At 44.9% G+C, this 19,466-nt stretch overlaps 1 protein-coding gene across 3 annotated transcripts in view; it reads left to right on the top strand.

The window, feature by feature from the left end:
* Nucleotides 1–1,182: 1,182 nt before the first annotated feature.
* Nucleotides 1,183–19,466, top strand: part of LOC138758619 (single-stranded DNA-binding protein 3-like) — a 133,786-nt gene continuing 115,502 nt past the window's right edge. Inside the window, exons 1-4 of one of the 3 annotated variants that reach the window (XM_069927845.1) lie at nt 1,183–1,263; nt 1,958–2,030; nt 2,161–2,222; nt 4,207–4,291. In XM_069927845.1, the coding sequence (XP_069783946.1) occupies nt 1,232–1,263; nt 1,958–2,030; nt 2,161–2,222; nt 4,207–4,291 (252 nt within the window). In that variant the 5' untranslated portion in view covers nt 1,183–1,231. Of the gene's footprint in view, nt 1,355–1,957; nt 2,031–2,160; nt 2,223–4,206; nt 4,292–19,466 lie in introns of all 3 variants that reach the window. The other 2 variants (XM_069927844.1, XM_069927846.1) reach the window with 2 other exon arrangements.

Raw genomic sequence — 19,466 nt, 5'->3', positions numbered from 1 at the left:
CGGTCAGCACACTTTCCACCACGTATCTGTATAATTTGCCAGGGTTTATGATGTCATACCAAACCTCCTCAAACTCCTGAGGAAGTAGAGGCGGTGACGTGTTTTCTTCACGATGGCATTAGTGTGTTGGGTCCAGGAAAGATCCTCTCGGATAGCGCTCCCCAGAACTTTAGACTATTATTTCGATGGGGAGAAAAGTCAAAATTCAGAGTTGCAAAGAGACTTGGAGGTCCTTGTGCAGGATACCCTAAAGGTTGACCACTAGGTTGAGTCGGTGGTGAAGAAGGCGAATGCAATGTTGGCATTCATTTCTAGTAGAATAGCAAACAAGAGCAGGGATGTAATGTTAAGAATCTATAAAGCACTAGTGAGACATCGCTAGGAGCACTGGGTACAGTTGTGGGCATCTTATTGGAGAGGGTTGAGAAAAGATTTACTTGAATTAAAGGATTAGTATATGAGGAACTTGGACTGTACTTGTTGGAGTACAGAAGGGGGGGGGAGTGGGGTGGGGGAGTAGAGTAGATGTAGCAAGGATGTTTCCCATGGTAGGAGATTCTCGGACTAGAGGGCATAACTTTAGAATAAAAGGGGGTGATTTAAAATGTCGTGAGTCTGCGGAACCTGTTGCCACAGGCGGCCGTGGAAGCAGGTCATTGGGTGTATTTAATGCAGAGATTGGCAGGTAGTTGATTAGTCAGGGCATCAGGGGGAGAAAGCCGGGGTCTGGGTGGATGGTTCAGCGCATGATTAGAATGGCGGAGCAGACTCGATGGGTCAATGGGCCAACTTCTCCTCCTCTATCTTGTGAACTTAAACTTGCTCACCCTCTGATCCCCCCCACCCCCCCACTGGTTCCCCTTCCTGAAGTCAACAATCAGCTCCTTGGTTTTGGTGACATGGAGTCTATCATTAATGTCCCCCTCCCCCCCACTCTTGGAGAAGAGGGCAATTTGTTCCTCCTCTTTCAAACGACTGCTATTTGGAGCGACCCCGGCTCACACCACTCACTGACTGTCTGACTGGTGGTCTGCCAAGCCAGTAAGTTGGCTCCTGCCGCAGCTGCCGAGCGCTTCTCCCGACAGAGGGAGCCGGCAATCCGTGGGACGCACGGAAAGGCAACATTCACAGAGAGTTGGAAATCCTGCAGATCGAGTCGGTTTCAAGTTGCCCTTCACAGAATGTGGCTGTGCGTGCCCATTGGTCTGGGAGCTTTTGCTCAGATGTATCTATGGAGATGGCAAGTGGTTGTTCCTTTGACAGGTGTGTGTTTCAGCTTTAAGAGGCAGACAGCAGCAATGTTCAACAAAAGCAAAGGATGTACGGTTCCTTCGGACGGGCAGGCGAGGGAAAAGTAAGTGGCAGCCGAAGATGAGAGAGAGAGAGAGGGAAGGAGAAAGAGAAGAAAGAGAGAGAGAGAGAGAGGGCATCCGTGGCGCTGGGCTGGAGGAGGGCTGTGTGCGGGAGAAGGGGATTTTTTGGCCGGGGACTGCTAAAGGGGACGAGGGAGGGATTCTCCTGCAAAGTTTTTTTTAAATTAAGAAAGATAAGCAATTATTCTCGATTTTGCATTCTCTAATTTTTTTCAGTTTTACAACATTGCGGATTACACAACATAGAAAAGAAACACTTCGTTTGTTCAGGTCTAATTCTCTTTTTTTTCCACGTTTTATATCAATATATTTATATTTTAAAGACCATCCTTGAGTCTCATTGGGAATTTCACAGCTATCCTATCCCGGGAAGGGATTTTTATTTCCCTCTCCCCCTTTAGCCTCGGGAATGTTTTGTCCCCCCATAATATGGTGTCAATATTTAGCGTGTGTCTCTCTTTGCAACGCGTGTTTTACATTTAATGGAAGTGCTTGTTGCAAAAGAAAAGTTAATTCCTTCTAATGTGGCGTGTTTGTTCTCTCTCTCCCTCTCTCTCTCTCTCTCTCTCCCTCTCTCTCTGTAGGTTAGCGCTGTATGTCTACGAATACCTGCTCCACATTGGAGCTCAGAAATCTGCACAGACTTTTCTCTCAGAGGTGAACCCACTCTCCTGTCTTCCAAGGTTGAAATTTTTTTGGGATCATTGTTTTCCATTGCGTTCAGCATTCCTGATTTTTTTTCTTTCCCCCCCCCCCCCCCCCCCCCCCTTCCTTGTTTTGTTTTCAGATCCGCTGGGAGAAGAATATTACTCTGGGAGAACCTCCCGGTTTCCTGCATTCCTGGTGGTGGTAAGTTTTTTTTTAATTTACATTTGGTACAGTTTTATTTGAAAGGCCTTTCCGATTTCCAGGAGGGACTGGCTCCTCAAACAAAGGCAGCCTGAGCCCAGATGGTGGGGAGAGCGCTCCTTACCTCTGTGTTCTGGCTATTTATTTGCTTCCCACCCCGCACTTCCAATTCCCTCTCTCTTCCTTCCCTCCCTCCGTTTTATCTCTCTGCTATCCAACTTCCCTATTCCTTGTCTCCCCCTCCCACCTCCATCCCCTCACCCACACTTTCTTCCCCCCCCTGCTTCTCATCTCCTCTCCAAATCTCTTGCCCTTTCCCCCTCAATCCACCTCTTTCCTTACCCCCCTCAATCCACCTCTTCCCTTACCCCCCTCAATCCACCTCTTCCCTTACCCCCCTCAATCCACCTCTTCCCTTACCCCCCTCAATCCACCTCTTCCCTTACCCCCCTCAATCCACCTCTTCCCTTACCCCCCTCAATCCACCTCTTTCCTTACCCTTGTCGCTTCTCCCTCATTTCTTTCGTACCTTCCCTGCCTTTTCCCTCTCCCTCCTGTTTCCTTCCTGTTCTCTCCACTCCAACTCCTCCCCTCTTTTCATCTCACTACCTTCCTCCATCTCTCACTCACACAACGCACTTTCTATTTCTCTATCATCACATTCCCCATTTAGATTGAGCCCAGGATTTTGGAGCATTTAACAAAATGAAGGTCGGTCGGTGCCCATTGGATATCAAAGGGGACACAGGTGATCTGCTAGACTGGGTTTTTGCTCCCCATTGCAATCAGAAAGTGGACTCACATGTCCACCAGGGAATGACTAGGTTGACACCGATGCCTTCGCAGTCAAATGTCTTCCTCCCTTCAGTTGGTATTGAGTTGAGGAATCAGAATCAATGGCTGTATGAGAGATGAGAAAGCCGTGCAGAGAAGAACCAATGCAGCTCACAACTGGGACAGATCATCAGTCACAGCCATTGAATAAAGAGCTCTGAGGAAAGGGTATATGGGATTATTTAGAGTGTTCTCAGAGAGGGGCTGAATGGCCTTTTCTTGTACTATTCTAATTATCCTGATCCTTTTTGCAGGTTCTGTTTAACCTGCTCTGGAGGCCATGGGGACTGTGTTCCCACTCACCACAAGTCATTGCACTAACGCTGCTCATTGCTTGCAGCAGTTCTTTTACCAGTCACCTCAGTCCCTCCTCTTCCTACCAGAGGCAGTCCTCTCCTGCGTTGTTAAAATCCTTCACTATTTTGAACATACCCGTAATTTTGTCTGCTCCTTGGGGAACAAACCTGGCTCCTCTGGAGCAGGACTGGTAACATCAGCGATCCATTGCATGCTGGCTGACTTGCTGAGTTTCACCAGCACTTTGGTATTGGCTCAAGATTCCAGGGTGTGTCGTCTCTTGAATTTCCTCCTTCCCTCCCTCTCTTCTGCGAAATCTCTCATCGGCTGATTGGATAATTGGTAAAATGGACCTGGGCCAATCTTGTGGGTTAAATGTCCCCGTTAGACCCCCTCAGCCAATAGGTTCACAAGTGTGCTGAGTGGTGAAGTGGACCATGGAGTGCAGTGTTCAGCTGAATCCTCAGTGCTGCAGGCTGGAGACAAACCCTGTGGCTCTGGAAAACCAGGTTGGGGTTTCAACTGATGGGGTAGTGACTTCAGCAGTTGGGACTGGAGCCTGGAATCAGAGACAGGCTGCAGCCCTCTCCTTCTGCAGAGTTGGATCGCAATTGAATACCAGAGCCGGTGTATTTGGAATTGAGGTTGGCACTGAGGAGCAGAGTTGAGGTTGTGGTTCGAGTACCATTGGCCTGTGTCCTGTCTGAGGCAGGATGTGGGGTGTGGTGGGGTGTAGCAGTGATGGGATGGGGACATGCTCTGAGGCTGATATCCTGTTTACCAAATAATGACAATGTGAACGGGGAGCTGGACTGATGAGAGAGTTTAGTCATGGTTTCTGTCTCCTCTCCAGTGTATTTTGGGATCTGTATTGTGCGGCTCCTGACAGACGGGAAACCTGTGAGCACTCCAGTGAAGCCAAGGCCTTTCACGATTATGTGAGTTTTATGCTAATTTTATTCATTATGGAAAGAGGTTTGCTGTCTTGTTGGAGGCAAATTTCATTGTTGGCAGGAAGGGCTGTGTCTGTGTATGTGTCTGTGTGTCTCCCTGTGCACGTGTGTCAGCCAGTGTATGACTGTGTGCCTGTGTTTCTGTTGGTGCCTTTGTGAGTGCCAATGTGTATCTCCTTCAGTGTGTGCATGTGTCTTTGTGTGTCTTTCTGTTGTGTGTGGGTGTGAGTGTGTGTGCTTCTCTGTTTGTGACCATTCATCTGTGTGTACGTCTGTGTGCACGTGATTCCATATATGTGTGTCTGTGTGTCTTATTCATCTATGTGTGTTGATGTTGGTATAAATTAGTCTGTGTAACCCTATATGTGTTTGTATCTGTTAAATGTTTGTGTACTTGTATGTGTGTGTGTGTCCAAGTGTATGTCTTTCTCTGTCTCCACATGTGTGTATTGTGTGTGTGCGCATGTGTGCCTGTCTCTCTGTGTCCATGTGTCTGAGTGCTTAAATGTGTGTCTGTGTCTGCACATATGTGTAGTTGTACTTCTGTGTACGCTTTTGTCTGTGTGTCTGTGCGTGCGTGTGTGTCTGTATATGGAGGAATGTGTGTGTCCTTTGGTGGCTGTGTTGATGAAGTTTAACTTAGAAGGCCACCTGTGTCTGTGGTTCCATTCATGTTAAAGAATGGGTGGATCTTAATTGGTTTTGTAGTGTTGGAATTAGTCGTGTTCATCAGATTATTTTGAATTTTGCTCTTCCCTTAAATGGCTTCGTAAAATTGTAATAATCTCCTGAATATTGCAGGTGGTGATTATTCTAATTGGGGAGGAGGGTTGGTTTCAACTGTGACTTCTTAATGACAAGATCTGTTGTATTTGGGAAAATAGTCTGGTTGTCTGATTGAGGGCTGTATGCTGAGTCATTGTTTGTCAATGGGGTAAAGATCACTACCAATGTGTGTATGAGTAATACTGAATGTAGGACCCATTACTTTCACTTGGGCAGTTCAGAATGTAAATAATCAATACTTCTTTATCGTTGATGAAGCATATGTTATCCTTCTCGTTCCGGTGTTTGAGCCCTTTTTTCTAGATGATCGATTCTGTGCAACATGTTGGAATGTTTAACGAGGTTTAAAGGTGCTACATTATTTTTAAAAAGTTGTGTCGCACAATGTCTTGAAAGATCAGTAAAGGATGTGTGAGTGTTGGCTTGGTGGTAAGGGCTTCAACCACCTTTGCGCTCAGACACAAAATGTAATTTTAATTCTGGCTATTCTGACTCTTACGAAAGCTCCTGAATATTCCCAAGTTACATATGTGTGAAAAGAAATAGTGTATATCATGGCTAATGTGATATGTGATTTATGGTGTGAAAAAAAAAAGAAGAAAAAAAAAATATAAATAAATAAATAAATCCTAGTGTCATATTCATACATTCCCTTAAAAAAAAAAATATTCCCAAGTTACACATCCTGCAGCCACCAGCACTCCCTGGGATATGGGATCTACCAAATCTCACCACGCCATTGAACACACTGGGGTGTAGTGGTGAGTCTCACTGGGTACGCTTCAAACAGGCACCGCCATCGTGGGGTTATGGGCCCAAACCAAAGTGGAAGTGCAAAATGGTGGAAGGTTTCAGTAGGTCATCTTTCCAGATGAAAGATTGTGGCCTGAACGTTGATTTTCTATTGACCCGCTATTGAGTTCTTCCAGGATTTTGTGTGTTGCTTCAGTTTTCCAGCATCTTCAGCCTGTTCACAAAATGGCACCCCCTGTTGCACAGAAGTTGACTCCAGCCAGTGAACGGGTCCCACAGACCTTGATTCCCAATGATCAAACAGGTCCCACAGTCAAAGGCTCAAAACGATGGATGGGTCCCACAAACCTTATCTCTCACTGGGGGATGTGTCCCACAGACGTTAACTCTCCATGGGGAATGGGTCCCACAGGATATTGACTCTCCATGGGGGACGGTTCCCACTGACATTGTCTCTCCATGGGGGACAGGTCCCACTGACATTGCCTCTCCATGGGGGAATGGATCCCACTGACATTGAATCTCCATGGGGAATGGGTCCCACAGACGTTAACTCTCCATGGAGGATGGGCCCCACAAACTTTATCTCTCACTGGGGGATGTGCCCCACAGACAATGACATCATGGGGGACAGGTCCCACAGGATATTGACTCTCCATGGTGGACGGGTCCCACTGACATTGTCTCTCCAGGGGGAATGGAGAGGACATTGACTCCCACTGGGGAATGGGTCCCACAGATGTTGATTCTCCATGAGGGACAATTTCCACAGATGTTGACTCTCCATGGGGGACTGGACCCACAGAGACTGATTCCCACTGGGCAGTGGATCTGCAGATGTTGATTCCCACTGGGGTTCATGTTCCCAGGTATATGGACTTCTAACATTGTCTATGGCATTGCATAAAAATATTAGAAACCTGTATATTGGAGATCATGTTGTCTTAGGGATTAGCTATTGTAGAGCTCGTCGAAAGAACCAAAGACTTCTTGATCCAAACCAAGGCTTTTATTAGCAAAAGACAGGAGCTCTTCACAGGTGGCCGACCAGTCCGGAATGATCCGACCAGGCTAGGGACACAACCCTTTAAGGCCCAGACAGTAGGCGTGGCTAAGCTCTCAGCCAATCGCTGTAAGCACAGTCTAGATACTGTAACTATATACACTATATACATTGGTGATAGATCTGTACTATCACAGCTATCATCTTAGCTTGAGATGGCCTTGTCCAAGAATGAATGAAAGTCCTCGTGAGAGACAAGAAGTTTTTTTGATCTCCATGACCGTCAATGTTGTCAACCTGTTTGACAATTATTTCGGAGGGTTCTGTAAAATGGAGTGGGCAGCCGGGGTGAGGTTATTCGGCATCAAATTTGTGCCAGTGGAAAAGAGTCCTTGGACTTTACAGAACATCCCAACTTGCTCTATAGCCAATGAAGCATTTTGGAAGATACAGAAATTACTTTTGTACTTAATTGACTTTTTTACTCTGTATTGCAGTCAGTTTGCTTACACTTCTCAATTTGTTTACATGTGTACATTGAGTATAGTTAGTTTTGTTTTCACTGCCAATAAGTGATAATTCTGCCTCGCCTGCAGAAAAAAGAATCTCAGGGCTGTATGTTAAGTCACCTTTATTTATCGTTCATACCGGGCTCGCACGGTAAAGACAAGATATCGTTTCTCCAGGACCATGGGACATATTTACATAAATATGTTAGAATAGAACACATTAAAATATTAAGAGATATAGAGTAACAGTCCACGGTAGTCTATCCACAAATGTTCTGGGAATTCAGGGGCCTGATGGCTTGGGTGAAAAAAAAACTGTTGCCCAATCTGGACGTAAGAGCCCAAGTGCTACGGTACCTCCTATCAGATGGCAGAAGGAAGAACAGTTTACGTGAGGGGTGTGTGGAGTCCTTCACAATGTTTATTGCGTCGAGTGTTGTTATGTCCTTCACGGTAGGAAGAGAGCCCCCAATGATCTTTTCTGCTGATTTCACTCTCCTCTGCAGGGTCTTATGCTCTAAGGAGGTACAGCTTCCAATGTGATGTCCCGCATATACTCTGACAATAAATCTGAAATCTGAAATGCCTATAAATGTGATTGGGATGGGAGTTGGGCCAAAGGCCTGTCCCTACTCTATAATTCTGTGACTCTGTGGTAACATATTTAATCTGTTCTGGTGGTGTTGCTGGTCCAGGAAATCAACAGAATCCTCTGCCCTTCTGAGATTTAGTGCTGAGGATCTTTCCATCTTCCTCATTTCTTCCTGTAGACAGCTCCTCCATAAGTGCAGCCTTCCCCCGGTACAGCACTGGATCTAAAGTCTCCAGCATGAAACCTGAAATAAGCATTTTAGCTGGTTTCAAATATCAATAAGGTTCAAAAGCTCATCGGGAGAATGGGCAGGACCAAGCTCTTTTAAAGGAGGTTGAGCCAGCATGAGGCTTGTGCAGAGATCTTTCTGTTTACATTTAGTTCTGGATATCGTATCTCACTTGGAGAGATCAGGGTGCAGCGTAGACTCAGCAGATTGTTTGTGGAAGGGCAAAGAATATTAAGTTCTGAATGGGGTTGCTTGAATGGCCCTTGGATTCCCCTGAGTACAAAGGGGTGCTCAAACCAAGGTGTGGTTCAAGGGGAATAGAGATGAACTAGTGCTGCTTCTCTCCATGTGTTTTGGGGTGTGGTGGTGGGGTGGGGGGGGGGGGGGGGCGGGGTGATAGACACTATAAGGAGGCATACATATTAGAACCAGGAAGCACTTCTTTGTGAAGATCCAGAACTCCATCCTGTTGAAATGTCAGTCGGTGAAATCTTTCAAAGTCAACTCATTTTTGTTGATCAGGATTTCAGGACCTTGTAACTGGAATGAGGGTATCAAGAGCTGAGCTGTAGATCAGCCATAATTGAAACAATGGGTGGGGGGGAGGAATCAGGATTGGAGGGCTAAATGGACCAATCTTGCTTATATAATCCTAAACAATGTTCTGTACCTTCTCATTAAAAGTGGGCTTGTTTACAGCAGGCTGTGTGCTCTGCTTTAATACTGAGAACATTAGTTGATCTGTAATCATTGAAATTAGAATACTAACTTCTTTGCCCCTTTCTCCATCATCTGCGTATATGCGCGCGCACGCATACACACTCATACAAACATGCACGCACACACGATCAGCGGAACCTCAAAAGAGGTGCCGAGAGGCGAATGACTGATGATTGATATGATGTTCACCTGACCTCTGACCCCCAACATTGGGCCTGTTGCAGCAGATGGAAGGGCTGTTATTGATAGGATGTCCGATGAAATGTTCCCCAGGTTCCTGTGATGTGCTTGCTCTGGGGATAAGCCTTTCACCATTTCCATGACAATGTCAGCCCGGCTGTAAAATAGTTGTTTATGCGAAGAAAAGAGTTCAGCAGGAAATATAAATAAGATTATTATATGCAATATTCCTTTTGTTTAAATTATCTATTAGAATTACTCTGATAAAGGTGGGTGCCTTTTGCAGACACTGGAGTCTCATTGTCTCCTTACAATTAATCTAACAAAATGCTTAATTAGCAGATCCAGCAGTATAATCCCTGCCAGATACAAATATTGCACTTCTCTGAGGTAATATTTTCATTTCTTCCCTTTCACCCGACTTCACTGAAGAATAGAAGAAGACTATTATTGGCGATTAGCGCCACATCTTTACAGGGCCAGCAATTGGGACCAGGGTTCGAATCCTGAGCTATCTGTAAGGAATTTATACGTTCTCCCTGTGACTGCGTGGATTTTCTCCGGGGGCTCAGCTTTCCTCCCTCCATTCAAAATGTAACCAGGGGTGTAGGTTAATTGGGCAGCACAGACTCGTGGCCTGTTACCGTCCTGCATGTCTAAATAAAAAATAATTCAGCCTCTTGAGTGTGTTGCCATCCAACCTGACCATTGGTGCCTGTGTCTCACATTCTTTCACTTCGATCTCTCAATCCAATAAAAAAATTTCACAGATCTTGGTTTAGAAAGGACCAAGGGATGCCCGGCATTCATAACATTTTAGAGAGAGAATTTCAGATTCTCCACCACTTGGAATGATCTATTGCATCTTAGTAAGAGAAGGAATCAGGACAAGGCCTTTGGTCAAACATTTTTTATTGATGTTCACAGCACATAATGCATCAGAGGTCTCATCACATTGAATTGTTTATTGTCTCATTTACTGAGGTACAGTGAAGAGCTTTGTGTTGCGTGCTATCCTGGCAAGTCAGCCCATACTTCAGTATAGCAGGTCGTGTAATACTAAACAGGATATAGTGTTACAAAGTGCAGAGTACAGAGGAAAGTACAGTTAAAAGAATGCATCACCTTTTACCAAATGAGGGGTCATTTAAGAGTCTGATAACAGCAGGAAAGGAACTGTCCTTGAACCTTGAGGTTTGTGTTTTCAAGATCATGCATCTTCTGCCTGGCAGAAGGGAGAAGAAGAGAGTTTGAGGGTTGGGATGGGTCCTTTAATGTTTCGGCAGCTTTTTCAAGATAGTGGGAGGTAATGACCGAGCCGATGGAGGGGATGGCCTGAGCTACATTTACAACTCTTTGTAGTTTCTTGTGGTCTTGGGCAGATCAGTTCGTGATCCAAGCGGTGATGCATCTAAACAGGATGTTTTCTGTGATACACTTGTAAAACACCTTGGGGACAATCCAGATTTCCTTTGACTTCTGAGAAAATAGTGTTACGAGCCCAGAGGACCCAAAAACCCTCTTTCTTTCAGGTCACCGCCGTCTTACAAATGGGCTTTCCATAAGCTTGCCAGCTTGTCCTGTTCCAGTCCCAGCTGCTTCTGCTGGCTGTAACACTGTACAAGCCTGTATGACTCTCTGCTTGCAAAACCACATGACCCTCCTAGAACAACAAGTTCTCTTCCAGATAATCTGCGGCTCCAGCAAGCTCTTTCATCTGTTGCCTTTTTGTAAACAACCATCCATTAGTGAAGTCTCTTGGGCACTCTCCAAAGCTGTTACAAAGACTGTTGGCCCTGACATGTCTCGCATGGGGTAGAGCTCCAGTATTTTAAATAAGATCTGCTTTAAAGTGTTTGTATGTAACCTACTCTAACAAACCTTTCCCAATTTATCTCCCAAAAACATATCTATATACTCTGTCACAGTAGTCATTGTGCACTTTCTTGGTCATAGGGTGCAAATAATTCAAAAATATATAAGCCTAATGTAGTACCCTGACATCACTCTATGAATGCCCAGGCTCTTATCTGAAGGATCCTTTTTCTAGAATCTCCATGGAGGAGTTTATCGGCATAGCCAGTGGACTCCATATCCCATATGACTACCACTTAATCTATACTTGAAAAAACACAAAGCTATCTTTACACAATGTTCTCAAAAATTAATCTTGAAGTCTTGGGAATGTTTTTTAAAAAAATGTGGGGCCTGCAATCAATGGTGATTTTCTGTGACCTGTGGAACCCTTCCAACCTTCTCCTTAAAATCTTGAATTTGAACTTGAATCTGCACCGCCTTCTCTCTGAGGTTAACACTGCCTTCCTGAGTGTGGACGACCCAGAACAGACTGTGGTGCATCAGGTAGGATCTGTACAACAAACCTCTGGAACTGAAGGTTAGCACGGTTAGTGCAATGCTCTTACCGTGTCAGCAGCCCAGCTTGGAATCTAGCGCTGTCTCTAAGTTTCTGCATTAGTTTCCTCCAGGTGCTCCGGTTCTTCCTACCCTTCAAAAATGTACGGGGTTTGTAGATTAACTGGTGTATTTGGATGTCACAGACTCATGGGCCAGAAGGGCCTGTTAACCATGCAGTCTCTTCAATCTGAGGCACCTGCAAACTCGCACCAAGACACAAGAGCAACTTGTCCGTGAACTACTCTTTGCAGATGATGCCGCTTTAGTTGCCCATTCAGAGCCAGCTCTTCAGCGCTTGACGTCCTGTTTTGCGGAAACTGCCAAAATGTTTGGCCTGGAAGTCAGCCTGAAGAAAACTGAGGTTCTCCATCAGCCAGCTCCCCACCATGACTACCAGCCCCCGCACATCTCCATCGGGCACACAAAACTCAAAACGGTCAACCAGTTTACCTATCTCGGCTGCACCATTTCATCGGATGCAAGGATCGACAACGAGATAGACAACAGACTCGCCAAGGCAAATAGCGCCTTTGAAAGTCTACACAAAAGAGTCTGGAAAAACAACCAACTGAAAAACTTCACAAAGATTAGCGTATACAGAGCCATTGTCATACCCACACTCCTGTTCGGCTCCAAATCATGGGTCCTTTACCGGCATCACCTACAGCTCCTAGAACGCTTCCACCAGCGTTGTCTCCGCTCCATTCTCAACATTAATTGGAGCGACTTCATCTCCAACATCAAAGTACTCGAGATGGCAGAGGCCGACAGCATCGAATCCATGCTGCTGAAGATCAAACTGCGCTGGGTAGGTCACGTCTCCAGAATGGAGGACCATCGCCTTCCCAAGATCGTGTTATATGGCGAGCTCTCCATTGCCCACCGAGACAGAGGTGAACCAAAGAAGAGGTACAAGGACTGCCTAAAGAAAGCTCTTGGTGCCTGCCCCATTGACCATCGCCAGTGGGCTGATATCACCTCAAACCGTGCATCTTGGCGCCTCACAGTTCGGCGGGCAGCAACCTCCTTTGAAGAAGACCGCAGAGCCCACCTCACTGTCAAAAGACAAAGGAGGAAAAACCCAACACCCAACCCCAACCAACCAATTTTCCCTTTCAACCGCTGCAACCGTGTCTGCCTGTCCCGCATCGGACTTGTCAGCCACAAACGAGCCTGCAGCTGACGTGGACATTACCCCTCCATAAATCTTCGTCCACGAAGCCAAGCCAAAGAAGAATGTCTAAATCTAAAAAGTCTTAACACTCCATTAGCCTGTTGATCTGACCTTTCTCCTGATATCCGCACCTCTCCGCTTTGAAACAGTTTCCAATCTTTGCCCATTAAGATGATTTAAATTTAAAATGTTTAAATATTAAATTCAGAGATGCAGCACGGTAACGGAGCCTTTGGCCCATTAGCCCAATTACACCCAATTGATCTACAGCCCCCGGTAATTTTTGAATGGTGAGAGGAAACCAGAGCATTCGGAAGAAACCCACGCAGACATGTGGAGAATGTACAAACTCCTAATAGACGGCAGCGGATTTGAAACCTGGTCCCTAGCCTTGTAACAGGGTTGCGCTAACTGTTACACTAAACATGCTGCCCTGATATATAAGCTTCCTATAAATTTTCTTGCCTTTTCCAGATGCCTCCTGGACTTTGAGAGCATCTCATTCCTTGGAATTTTTTCCCCAGTGTCCTCATTTGCGAAAGAAGTTCAGGGCAAAAAGCTAATGCAAAAGTTAGTAAAACTGGGAGAGTCAATTGGTGAAAGCAGGTTGGTGGTAAAAGAGAAGGGGGAAGATACATCTGCAAACATGGCTCTCACTGCAGAGAAGGAAGATGCCCTACTCACTATGCCAGTCTTTGGAAGAGGTTGAAAATAAGATCCAATCATCAGAGGGTTGCCAATCAGTAGATTGCAGCTTTATGTGGCGGTAAGTGAGGAATTTTGTTGAAATCAGGATTGACTATACACGTGGGAAAGTATGCAACCACTGTGCAGGCATTCGTGATACCATACCTGGAATGCTGAGTAGTTTTGTTCTCCTGAGGGAGGGAGATTATGCTTTGGAGGTAGATCAGGGAAGGTTTGTTCCTGGGATGAAGGAGTTGTAAGAACTTGATATGCAATATACAAATGTATTGGAGAAACTCAGCAGGTCACGCAGCATCCATAGGAAGTAAAGGGCAACCGATGTTTCAAGCGTGTGCTGTTGTTTAAGAGCTTGACATAGTGGCTTCTCCCACTTGAGGGAATCTAAAACCAGAGAACATAGTTTCAAAATAAGGCATTTCCTATTTGAGGAAGGAATTTCAGTTCCCAGAGGGTGGCGAGTCTTTGGAATTTCCCATTGCAGATGTTGTGAAGGCAAAGGCATGTTCAAGGTTGAGATAGAAGATTTTTGGAGAATGGTGAATCAAGAATGAAAGAACAGACAGGAGGCCAAGATCACATCTGATCTAATTCAATGATGGATCAATCTTGGGAGACTATATGTTCAATCCCTATTCCTATATTTTATTTGTAAATATTTTTAGACAGATTCTCCTTCTCCTACTCTGCCTTATTTTGCCAACTAATTATCTTAAGTATGTGCCACCAGAAACTTGCTCCATACTTGATCTCTGAAAATATCTCAGTTAAAACATCCCTCAACCATCTCTGTTCGAAGGAGAATAATCACAGCTTCTCCAGTCTCTCCACGTTGATTGTAATCACTCATCGCTGGAATCGCTCCATACCTTCGCCAATCGTCTCAAAGTGTCAGCCCAGCAGGGGCCTAACCTGTGATTTGTAAATGTTTAGCATAACATCTTTGTTTTGTATTTTGTGCGCAGGAAGAGAGAGGAGGGGGAATCTATGAGGAATTTGTACTTGGTTTAAAACTTGTGATTCATTGAGGGAGTTTGACATGTAAGAACATGAGAACTGGGAGCAGGAGTCGGCCATCTGGCCCGTTGAGCCTGCTCTTTCATTCAATGAGATCATGGCTGATCTGATGATCGGCTCATTTCCATCTACCAGCCTTTTCCCATATCCCTTAATTCCCCTACTTTGTAAACATCTTGTCTTGAATATATTCACTGAAGTGGCATCCACTGCTTTAATGGGCAGTGAATTCCGTAGCTTCACCACCCTCTGGGAAAAGTATCTTCTCCCAGCACCTGGACTCATCCTTGAGGCCCAGATCGATCAAACCCATGCTAGTACCAGGTTTAGATTTCACAAGATGAGTCCTTGATGCCTCAGTCCATCCAGGGCAGACGAGAATGATACTGTTTTCTGTAGAATTACAAAGATACTGATTGGAAAGCACAAAGAGGAGTTAAAAGAAATATATTTGGTTCAGACTGATTCCTGCAATTTTGAGGAGTACTAGTAATATTTCCCCAGGAGCCAGTCGGCAGGGATATATCTGGGGGGCTAAGTTATTAGATAGACCTGCAAGTATGAGTTACTGGTTGGAATCCATTTGAGCGGCATGGAGTGGAGGAGTGTGGGAGGTAGAGTGGGTTATACTATTACACACACACACACACACACACACACACACACACACACACACACACACACACACACACACACACACACACACACACACACACACACACACCTGTCTGCACAGGAACACGTATCCTCAGTAACCCAGGGAGGTGATACATCATGATGCAGTTAATGCTGTAAGGCAAGACCAGTGACTTCTCCAACTACAGGAGTAGCGCAGACGGCCTACTTAATTCCTGTGGCATCCCATGGGAATCTGTTTTGTTATGCCAAGCAAAACCCTCTGATTCTAGCATACTGAAATCAGCGAGCATGGAATGGAAATTCAATTCTGCTCTCCACTGGGGTAGAGGAGAATCTCTCCCGAATGAGGGGCCTTGTGGTAAGGTGGACACCGCAGCTGGCCTGGTGTCTCCCTGCCACCCCACTGCTCTTAAACGAACCTTGCGATGCCTCAGCTGCTCATTGCACAGAAAGTTTGAGATTTGCAGATGATGATGGTTACCTACTTGCTTAGCCTGCTCTGCTCTGTCTCAGCTCATCTGCTGTTGAAGCCATAAGAACATACAAATCAGAAGTTGGTCACCTGGTGGGCCATCAAGCCATTCAACGCGATCCCGGACAACCTGGCCGTGGACACAGTTCACCTACCTGCCTCTTCCTCATAACCCTTAACACCCCTAAAATGCAGATTTATATCCAACTCTATCTTAAAGAGGTAGCCTTGGGCAGAGAATCCATCCTTTTTGTAACTCTGATCCAACACAGTCCAGGGTGATCTTTCTGTTCTACCCGACCTAAGCTTCCGAAGCTCTCATCTCTCTGAATCAAAGTCCTGTTCACTCTTGTGCTTGCAGTCCCAGTCCATGGTTGCCTGTCTCCTGGTTTGGCAGCAGGTTTCTGATCTTCAGAACCTTTCAGCCCTCTGTGGAGGTAGTGAGGTACATTATAAAGGTACTTTTGAGTGCACAGCTGATCCCACAAATAGCAAACAGAATGTTGGTAAGGGTACTGAGAAGAATTCACTATTTTTCCATTGATCTCTGAGGTCTTTTATGGAACTAGCTTGAACCCACAGCAATCTTACTTGAATCCAGAGATTAACCACTCAGTTTGAACTGTCACTCTTGTGTTACCACAGGTGACAGTAATGCTGTTGAGTTATTCCCTGACCCATCAGTGGGTAAAGGGATAACATTTGAGTTTTCTCAGTTTATTAATGCACATAGGCCTAATATACATTTCTGTTTTACTGGGTGGGGTTGGGGTTAATACTCAGAGTTTACCACGAGGATGGAGTTAATAATGACTCTGGTTTAGTGGTACGGGAGGGGTTAACTCATTGGACTCCATGTCCCTATTTTCAGGGACTACCAACAAATGCATATTGTTTGTGTTCCTGTTTCCCAGGATTGGTTTTCTACCCAACTACCAGCGGGTTCCTACTGGTGTTTGTACTGTAGTTTACCAATGGACTCAGTAATGAAAGATTTAAGATGCCTGGAGTTCAAAGGGTTAATACATTTCGCTGGTTTGTTGGTGGAAATGGGATTTGGTGATGGGATAAGATTTCGATTAGATTTCTGATTTATTGTCAGATCACATACAACCCTGAGATCCTTTTTCCTGCTGGAGAGGCATAATTACCACTTAGTGGTAGTGCAAAAAAAGCTATACACAACATACACACATAAACAAAAAAGGAAATGTAAACATACTGACTGTGCAATACAATGAGAAAAATACAATCTAAACAGTGCAAAAGTAAGAGTCCTTAAATGAGTCCCTGATTGAGTTTGTTGTTGGGCAGTCTGACAGTGGAGGGGTAGCAGCTGTTCCAGAACCTGGTAGTTCCTGACGCCAGATTCCTAACAATCCAGCAGTAGTAGAGAAGGGGAGCAGGGCTTTACTGAGGGTGGGGTGGTGTAGGGCAGGTGCAATAGGAGGTTCAGAAAAGTCTGGGGAATGGAGAGCTTCAGGAAGTGGGAGGAGATAAAGAAGAAAAAGTGGAAGGGGAACAGATGGAGCAGGCCGAGGGAAGTAAATGGAGGCTGCATTAACTGTTTGGACTCCGGTCATTTTTAACCTTTCATAATATATACATCAGTCTGTGTCCATGGGTAAACCAGAGTTTGTTGATCTGTTCAAGCACATTATATCTAGCCAATCACTGTCCTGTTCATACCTTACTTAGTCCTAGAGACTCATACAACAATTTTGCATGCTCTTACCATTACATCCACTACTTTTTCTTGGTGTGGAACTTGGCGAAGCTGTTGTTTTTATCCCAACCATTGCAAAGACACACTTTACAGTACAAACAGCTGGTAGTTGGGGATAAAACCAATCCAGGGGAACCAGGACATGAAGTCCAAAGGGTTCAGATTTGTTATTGGCACATGGAGAATTTAATTTTTAGATATTTTCCATCAATGCACCTTGTCAAAGGACTTTTCAGGCACAATCTGCACAGGTCCACTTGCACCATCAGACCTTGAATTGCTTTTGTTCCTTGCCTAACATGAACTTCCCCCCACTGCTCCCTCTGCATCTCACCACAAGCCTCCATTCCTTGATTAAAAATGACTGTTACACAGCTCTTGTTAGAGCAGAGAGAAGGAATTTAACAACAATTTACATTTGTATGACACCACGGACTTAGTTGAAGCATTCTAATGAACTATGCCGGAATATTTTCCAAATTTGTCAAAGCCACATTAGACATTGAGATAAATGACAGAAAGCTGGTCAAGGGGTCAGGTGTTGAGGACCATTCACTGGTCACTCGGGATTCCATCATAGGCGATTCTAATAGTGTTTCTCAGAGTCTTGAAGGACTTCATGCTTCCAAGGGCATTGCAGGGATTGAGAGGTCAATTAGTTTGGTCTGGAGGTCACAGAAGCACTGCACAATTTCTGATATGATCCAGAGATGGTGGAGCGATTAAAGTTGTTGACTTGGAAGGGATTATGATTGAATGGATTCAAAGATTGTGGAGTGATAGAGGGTTGGACGAGATCACAGACCAGAAATTAAAGTGAGCATGTGGACTCTATACCCAGTAAGATCAGTAGGTAATGGCTGATTCTCACTGGGGTCTGGGATCCACAGACAACGTCCCTCACGATAATACGTGTCGCACATGCACTGACACTTACTTGCATGCAGGACTCTCACACATTCACTCACACTGGAGTATAGCTCCCATTGAATTTCAAAGGTGCTCATTTTTTTTTCTCTCTTGTCAGCCACTAGTATCAGCTGCGTGTATCCAGATGTCCGAAAGCTGGCCTGATCGGTGAGCAAGTGTACGCTTATCACAAAATGTCCTCGCTTTTACGCATGCCAATTTGCGCATACGTCCTCCGGTATATACATGCATAAGCCTTCTCAAACCCACCAGCATATAATTGTTATTACAGACAGGTAATGTAAACACACCAAAGCATATGACTGTGAGGCAGAGAGGAGACGGTGTCCAGCTTTAACATCAACCAGTGTTGTAGGCTGAGCTTTTCTCATTCTCGTTACATCAGCTGATGTCTTTGCTCACTGTGCCATGTGGGAGTTTGTGATAATGTAACAGCATCTCCTGTTGTCTGTGTTTGCTAGCTTTTTCCTGATGAGTTCTGCCTAATCGCTCAGCTGCTTTTGACTTTATATTTCCCAGATGCTATTCCATAAATACTTAAAGAGAGTGTTTAAAATGTTCAGATTTTTAAAAATACAAATGAAGTCTGTACAGTGTATTAGTGCTGTACAAAAATCTCTCATATTGTGATTACAGAGGTCAATTTTCTGGCATTGCTAACCTGTAATTAGGTTTTATTTAAATTATTCCTGGTCAGTATTAACCTATATTTCAACATGATTCTCGAGTGATAATTATCTCCGTTCCTCCCTCCCTCTTTTTCTCTCTAGCTGTTTATTAAGTCAGTTTCTCCCCATGTCGCTCTCTCTCTTTCTCATTCTCACTCTCTGTGCATGCGTGCGTCCATGCATCTGCACATTTGGGATACGTGTTTCCACGTGTGTGGTATGTATGTGTGCTTGTGTGAGAGTTATTTATGTATGTCTGTGGATGTCTGTGTGTGCGCAGGACGAGGCATCAGACTTCACTCCATTGAGCTGGTATCTTTAAAATAAAGCATCCTCTATCCTCGAAGACCCCCACCACCCAACCCACGCCCTCTTCACTCTGCTACCATCAGGAAAAAAGGTGCAGGAGCCTAAAGACGAGCAGTCAGCGGCGTAGGAACAGCTTGTTTCCCGCTCCCATCAGATTCTTGAATAATCAATGAACCAAAGACACTGCCTTACTTTTCGTGCACTATTAATTTTTTTAATTTATTGTTGTATGGTGGTTTATATGAATGTTTGCACTGTGAATGCTGCCACAAAACACTGAATTTTGAGACTTGTTCGTGACAATAAATTCTGATTCTTCACCTGTGTCTGTAT

The sequence above is a fragment of the Narcine bancroftii genome, chromosome 3 (assembly GCF_036971445.1).
Source record: "Narcine bancroftii isolate sNarBan1 chromosome 3, sNarBan1.hap1, whole genome shotgun sequence".
In the NCBI taxonomy this organism is placed as follows: Eukaryota; Metazoa; Chordata; class Chondrichthyes; order Torpediniformes; family Narcinidae; genus Narcine; species Narcine bancroftii.
This window is presented reverse-complemented; position numbering and strand designations above follow the sequence as displayed.